We start from the raw sequence: 7,767 nt of genomic DNA, 5'->3' as shown, positions 1-7,767 counted from the left end.
ATTCATGATTTCTGCAGAACTGGTTCCGATTATTGCATCCGGTCCCTGTTTGGTAACCCCACAGTTGGCCAATTCATCGGCAATTTCATTCCCTTGAACACCGCAGTGTCCTCGAACCCATTTAAGTCCAAGCTTATTCTGTCTTGTAACAGAATTAAGCGTCTTCTTACATTCTTGAACAAACTTTAAGGTTCGCTTTGCATTCTCCAGAGCCTCTAGAGCAGCCTGATTGTGACTAAATACTCCAATCAGTCGGTTTACTACTCCAACTCCAATCAATTTTCTGTTCTGCTACTTTCAGAATGGCAAACATTTCCGTTTACGTTATTTTCTCTACGCTTTACCAAGAAAAATTTATGTTTATTTCAAAATAATTATATATGAAACTATAATACTAAGTATTGAATCCGACAATTTCTTCAAATTTTGGCGTTTTGGACATACAATTATTTAAAAGGAGTATAATTATTTTTGAAGTGAAAGCGTCTCCTCGTCCGCTCTTAATGGCAGAACTTCAACCATTTTTCAACAACGAATTTTTTGATTTTCTAAAAGCATCGAACAACTTGCCGAAAGCGAAGAAAATATTATTGAAAATTCTTATTTATTGAATATATTAAAATAGGGCGCCTAGGTGTGGTTTACCGATGGGTCCAAAATGGAAGACGGTAGTACCGGGGCTAGAATTGTCGGACCACATTTCAAAAAAGCAATTGCAATGGTGGAAAACCACTTCCATTTTCTAGGCGGAGGTCCACGCCTTAGAGCTGTGTGCCAGAGAATGTCTACGGAGAATCACGCGCGGTGCTAATATTAACATTCTCTCTGACAGTCAAGACGGTCTAAAATCGCTGGATAGCTTCTCATTCCAATCAAGGTTGGTCTGGGAATGTTTTAAATTCCTCAACACCCTAGCATCAAGGAACTTTGTTACCTTGATGTGGGTTCCGTGAAATGGGGGGCACGAAGGGAATGAAATTGCGGACACTTTAGCGAAAAAAGAGACAAACACTCCCTTCATAGATCCTGAACCTTTGCGGGGTAAATAACAGCTTCAAAAGTGCTTTTCTGCGTGAGCAGGAACAACGAGGCCTAGTCGATTACTGGAGAGCCCAATAGGGTATGCGGCAACCGATAAGGCGCATAGATCCAGAACGGAAAAAGGCAGAAGCAATCCTTAACCTAAGCAGAAAGTGCATAAAACTTTACACTGAACTACTAACAGGACACTGTAAACTTAATTATCACATGAAAAAATAGGTGTGATAGAAAACGATTACTGTAGACTCTGCAAAGATTCACAAGAAACAGCAGAACACGTTCTATGCGACTGCCCAGCAGTGGCACGACGCAGACTAAATTATCTGGGAAATGGGGCTATAGATCCGAACTTCCTGGTAGAAAGTAAGTCTACAGCAGTTTTAGGATTTATTAATAGCCTAAAACTGTTCGAGTAGGCTACATGGCTGCACAATAGATCTATTCAGGTCGCAGTGCACAAACAGCCAATCAATAATAATAATAATTGAAAATTGTTCTCAATATTTTTTGAATTAATTTTTTTTCAACTAATTTCGATTTGTCTAATATAATATGATTATTTCACGATTTATTAGTACTTTTATTTAAGAATTTAAAATACCAACTTAAAAAGTCTATTAGTACTCAATACTAGCTGAAGTTAATAAATATTTTTCAAACTAGCACATCACTTTAATATTAGGCGGCCATTGATTTTTTTAGCAACCATAAAAAGTTATTCTTATTATTATTTTTTATATAAAATATTGTTATTAAAATTCTTAAAACAAGTTTTTAAAAGCTAGAAGCTATACAAGTATTTTATTTTTATTTTTATTCTACAATATTTTTGTTTGTTTTGACTGCAGCTTCAATGAATTCTCCTGAATTCAATTGAATATACCAATTTTTTAGATTATGGGCCCAAATTTGGTATCAAATATCATCGTGCGTCAACTGAATTTCGCCAGCTCCCTTTCGCTTTCCCTCCCCTCGCTTAAGCTCCGCTGCTTCTGTAATCACTAGTAGCTATCGCCACTTTGCTACGTCACTACGTCGCCGCTGTTGTGCCGAGTTCTGTTGCGCTGCTTATCTCGCTATGCTCAGTTGCGTGTAATCCAACAAAAATTTGCTTAGGGAATTTTTGCCATTTGTATGTATAGTATATTTTCTCCTTCGCCACATCGCTAACACCAAGGCGAATCTATGACGCTCGGGTTTTTTGCAGAAATGTAACCGAAAACATCCGGTTTTTGTATTTTGCCTTTAAAAAGTTTATATTGTTTAAAAATAAAATTAATTAAGGATAGAACAAAAAAAGTTTTATTAGCCGTACTTGTGTTGTACGTAACACAAACATGTCGAAATCTGTGAGCAGCACTCGGGTTGGTGAGGTGGAGTATATCCACTTTACGCGAGCGCTGTTCGTTCAAAATCGTTAATCGTTTAAGGTGATATCAGAATACCAGCTAATTTGTTTCGCCTTGAACATTAGGATGCCACCACAAAAGGAAATTACTATTCTACTACTAGTCTACTTTCTTTTGTTGTGACATTCTAATGCACAAAACGTTGTTGGCCACCACTTTTAATGGCTTCGCTTTGATTAACACCTACTCAAACCTTCGAAATTTTCTATGCCATCATAAAGTTATCATAGAAACATTTTATGAAAATCCATAATTTGGCATTACGAGCAAATTTAGTGACGGTAATTTATAAAAAGCGATAATCAATGAACTTTGGCTAAGGAATTGGAAAAAAGTCGCAAGCGATCGAAATGTATGGAGGTCGCACGTGCAGCAGGCCAAATCTCACAAAGAGCTGTAGTGGCAAAAAATGATGATGATGAAGTTATCTACAGAATAGCATTTCAAAAAAAAAAAAAAAGAAATATATATCCTGATTTTTTACGCAAATAGGACCACTTTAAGGATGTCTACTTTTTTCTTCTATATTAATAAAGTACTATATAATTTTTTTTTAAGCTAACCAGTCAAAGAAGTCATACACCACTCTATGTAGAATATATTTACAAGAATGTGTATCAATTTTTGAGTCAAAAGGTTGAAAACCGAGTCCACGATGATAGAGTCCTGGAAATTCGAAACGCTTGAAGTAGTGGCCATATATTTCCATTCCGTTTTTGTGTGTGACGTTTATTACATTTGAAATAAAAGTGAAAGAGTTCTAATAGAATAATAGTTCTGACAAAAAAATTATTTGTAACCCTTTTTATTTCCTTGCCGTTGGTGCTCCTATCCCTTAAAATAATTAGAAAATCACATGGTTTACTTATATAATATTTTAGTGTGTAAATTTGAAACAGAAAGACTTTACAGTTATTATTTAAAAATATCCAAATGCTTCGGTCAATTTAAAAATACGAGTATATTTAGACTTGCCATAAATTCGGTGACAAATTTTACAATTCATACGGCGAGAGCAAATTGGCAGAAAAAGTGTCTGTTATTTTTGCTTTTGTTCGTAAGCATTGTCTACTCATAAATTATACTCAGTTTCGAGGCAAATTTCGCTTGTTAACTCTTGTTGATTGCAGAAGTGTGGCAAAAGTGCAAGTGAGATTTACGAATTGCGGAATAAGCTTTATATTTCGGGAACGTTTGCTTACCGCACGATCAATGGTTTTTCCAAACGTCTGAAGTGGCAGACAGAAGTGTAATTCGAGAAAGAATTCGCAGAAATCCCCTTAGAAAGCAGAAAATCATGTCCGGGGGAAATGAGTGTATTGACCAGATCCATGTCAAGACTAATTAGAGATGATCTCCACATGAAAGCCTTCCGTCAACTGGTCATCTTTTGACAACACGCTCTCAAAAAATTAGACTTGACAGATCTTCGTCTTAATTGGCGCGATAACCGCTTACGCGATTTTTGCCGAGTTTAACAAAGCGCGCTAGTCGTTTCTTTCTCGTGCTAACCGGCACCAGTTGGACACACCAAGTGAAGTCAAGTCCTTCTCCACCTGATCTTTCTAACGCAGAGGGGGCCTTTCTCTTCCTCTGCTACCACCAACTGGTAGCGCATCGAATACTTTCAGAGCCGGAACGTTTGTATTCATTCGGACGACATGACCCAGCCAACGTAGCCGCTGGATCTTTATTCGCTGCGCTATATCTATGTTGTCGTAAAGCTCATACAACTCATCGTTCCATTGCCTGCGATATTCGCCGTTGCCAACGTGCAAAGGTTCAAAAACCTTACGCAGAATCTTTCTCTCAAACACTCCAAGCGTCACTTCATCCGATGTTGTCATCGTCAAAGCTTCTGCGCCATACGTTAGGACGGGCATGATGAGAGCCTTGTAGAGTGTTAGTTTTGTACGTTGAGCGAGGACTTTACTGCTCAGTTGCCTACTTAGTCCAAAATAGCTCTTGTTGGCAAGAGAGATTCTACGTTGGACTCGACAGATGCTAGCAGGTTTTTCAGTGGCACGCGATCAACGGCCATGAAAATATTATTTTCACAGATGAAAAAATTTTTACTGTTGAAGAAGTTTTTAATAAGCAAAACCACCATCCAGCCTACGTAATGGTTTGGTGGGGAGTATCTTGAAAAAACGTTACATCTCTTCATTTCTGCGAAATAGGGGTTAACACCGGGGCAAAAGTGTACCAGGAGGATGTTTTCGAAGGCGTGGGGAAGCAGTTGAGCAGTGTTATTTTCAATGGAGAACATGGATCTTCCAGCAAGATTCCGCTCCAGCCCATAAGGCAAAAACCACCCAGCAGTGGCTAAAAAACTATATTCCTGGGTTCATAGTTGCAGAAGAATGGCCGCCTGGAAGTCCAGATCTGAATCCATCTGGATTTAGTACATATTGGGGAGATTTGCGTTTAGAACCAAGATAGTTTTCAAAAAGAAATTTTGGATCTTTGATGTTGTGTGGAGCTGTGAGTACACTTCCCATCAACACGCATGAATAACGAAGCAACAGGATAAGCTATTGAAAATAAATTAAATACCACTCATTACTAGGGAGAGTAAATAAAAAATATTTTAAAAGAATCCTTAAAGTGCGTTTTTAATTTTACAACAGTTATATTTGTCTACTCTCTTCTTGTCTAATATAAAGGGCGTTTCTTTTGTTATGTGAATTACGTGTAAAAATATGTTCTCTAAAACACAATAAAAAATATACATAAGTAAAATTATTGTGAGCTCATAATTACGCAATGCGGTGCATTAGGATAGTCGCAGGCTTTGCCTTATGGACACCACTAATATTTCAACCGACACATATTGGGCCTTAATGAAAATTGATATCTAAAATTAAGCTGCAATTATGTTAAGCTTATCATTAAATAGTTTAGCAATAACAGTAAAAATATAGTTCGTCTACATTGCACATCCATCTGCACATATTTCTAAATTTGTTAAAAGAGTATCGACTTAAAACAACTGATTCATATACTTGTATATATTTGAAGCGACTCAAACGACTAAAATGTGAAGCTTTTAATATCTCAAAAGGGGATTCTCATTTACTCGTATAAACGCATTCCACTTTGATTTTTAGACGATTTCAACAATTTTCAAAATCATGTTTACATTAAATATAATAGTTTTTGTTAGTGGTTTGAGAGATACAAATATTTACTTGCAAAAATTGGTCTATTCTGAACATTTTCGCATATATATATGTACATATGTCTACATCTATCTAAATCGAATGCTTAGTCTATTACAAACACCGTGAACCGTCGTGTGAACCAATTTGTAATACCCCGGCGCATTAGTGCACTCGGATATAAAAATAATGTGTTGCTATGCAGTTTATTAATGTCTAGCTTTGCTTTATGGCAAATACCCTAATGCGTCTTCCAGTGAGGCATTCGCAGCTGGTATCGATTGGTAATTACTTTGAAAACTTCGTCGTTCCTCGAGCTCGACCAACTGAACTTGTTCTTTGCTCCGCGTAGACTTCACCGACGCTGACCTTGAATTTCTTTCCACTGTTCTGACTTTACCCAACAAATCATCCGCGCTATGAGATCTTTGTGATGAACGCGGCGATAAGCTGAGCGCGTTTGGGTGTTTGTGTCGACGATCAGTGCTTAAGGAGTCACGCCTTTTTACGGGCTGAGCATTTCTTTTTGCTTCCAAGTTACGCCCATTTCTTGCTGAGACACTTTTTTGGGATTTAACCGAAGCTGGTGGACAAACACTTTTAATGTCAGTCGTTTGGCTAAGCTTTACATCGGCAAAAATAGCCGCTGCTTCTAAACTCTTCTTAACGCTTAGAGCTTCATGCGGCTGCACTGACTTGCTGTTACCGCTGATCGTAAAGAGCTCGTAGTCTAGAGCTAATTTCTCTGCAGCTGTTCCACCAGCAGCGCTTGCTTGATGCGGCTTAGGTTGGCAATAGCATTTGCTGGCGCTAACACAACTATCCGTGTCACACCAGGTGGTATCCGATTGGGTGTTTCCGAAATCACTACCAGAGACAACTATCGGGCTCTCTTCCTCAACCATAGAACAATAGCATTTTTCATCCGAATTACACGAGATCAGTGAATCTCGATTCATTTTATTACCAGATGCGCTGCTTTTGTTTTGCCTGTAGATGTCGGTTGAGCTCTTTGCTGGAACAATGTTACGCTCATTTTTGCGACGCAGCCTGCTGTTAATGTGATCTGCTCGAAGACTGCAATAACATCTGTCGGCTGAACTGCACGTGCATGCTTCTGAATCATAGCTGCATTCAGAACAAGAGACGTAGCTGCAATTGCAATCATTGTAATCTGACAAGTAACTTGTAGTATCGGCTACGTACCCGCTGCTGCTGTTTCTATTCAAACCTCGAAGGGTGTTGTCGTTGCGCACCAACGACACGTCAGATCCGCTGGTTGCTATCCGTGCTTGTTGCTGCTCATGCGGACGCCCAAGTACAGAAGGCCTGTTTGTTTGAGTTTCATGCGTGAAGCGATTTTGGTCTTCGGCTTTCTTACTTCGGGGTAGTTTTACTGGCTTACCACGACACGATCTGAATTGGCCCAAGTGAAAAACCTTCTTCAAGCTCTTTGTACCAAAAATCAAAGTTTTGGACTTTTTCTGAAATACATATTTGAGCACAAAACAAATTTAAATAGAAGTATAATGAAATGTTTGACAATATTTGTACATTTTATTTATTTATTTATTAATAATGAAATATAATTATAAATAACTATATTACAAAAAAGAGGCACTAGCTACTAAACTATCGGCTTGTTTGTACATATTTCCTATTATCTGATAGTATTTAACAGTAATTTAAAAATAATTTAAACATTTTAATTACCTGTGGAATTGAAGCGTTGCTCTGTCGCTTCTTTTTTCTTTGTCGACGCATAATATTTTTTGATCTTTGGAAGAGCTCATCTTTCGTTAAAGTAACCGCCAACTTGAGAAGGAATTCCTTGTAAATTGGTTTTAGATCGTTGAATGACATTCCATCGGCGTCAATTATGGCATAAAGAATTTCGTCCAGTGAGTGAAGGTTTTCATGTAAGCGGAATTCATTAAACAGTTCGCTGAAACCAAGTGGTGAACTAGAAATACAATTCAAACAATTCGAATACTGAGGGAATCGCTTAAGAAATCTACCCCATAAAAGGTCAGATTGCGGAGGACTTATAAATAAAATGGAAAATGCAAATTCTTTTTTTTCGCAAAGAATAGGTGATGGAAAAAAAGCTGACATTATGTTTACTTTCAGGTTGTATAACATAAAAAATGCTGAAA

At 37.7% G+C, this 7,767-nt stretch overlaps 1 protein-coding gene across 7 annotated transcripts in view; it reads right to left on the bottom strand.

Annotated features, from left to right (window-relative positions):
• Positions 1-1,872: 1,872 nt before the first annotated feature.
• The window catches only part of LOC128866903 (uncharacterized), a 28,548-nt gene continuing 22,653 nt past the window's right edge, over positions 1,873-7,767 (bottom strand). For 5 of the 7 annotated variants that reach the window (XM_054107964.1, XM_054107972.1, XM_054107947.1 and 2 more), the window contains 3 exons: positions 7,325-7,574; positions 6,818-7,095; positions 1,873-6,763 (listed from right to left, as the gene is read on the bottom strand). In XM_054107964.1, the coding sequence (XP_053963939.1) occupies positions 5,839-6,763; positions 6,818-7,095; positions 7,325-7,574 (1,453 nt within the window). In that variant the 3' untranslated portion in view covers positions 1,873-5,838. The remainder of the gene's footprint in view (positions 6,764-6,817; positions 7,096-7,324; positions 7,575-7,767) is intronic. The other 2 variants (XM_054107985.1, XM_054107978.1) reach the window with 2 other exon arrangements.

The sequence above is a fragment of the Anastrepha ludens genome, chromosome 2, assembly GCF_028408465.1.
Source record: "Anastrepha ludens isolate Willacy chromosome 2, idAnaLude1.1, whole genome shotgun sequence".
NCBI classification, from domain to species: Eukaryota; Metazoa; Arthropoda; class Insecta; order Diptera; family Tephritidae; genus Anastrepha; species Anastrepha ludens.
The sequence above is the reverse complement of the archived record's forward strand: the minus strand, read 5'-3'. Positions and strand labels throughout refer to the sequence as shown.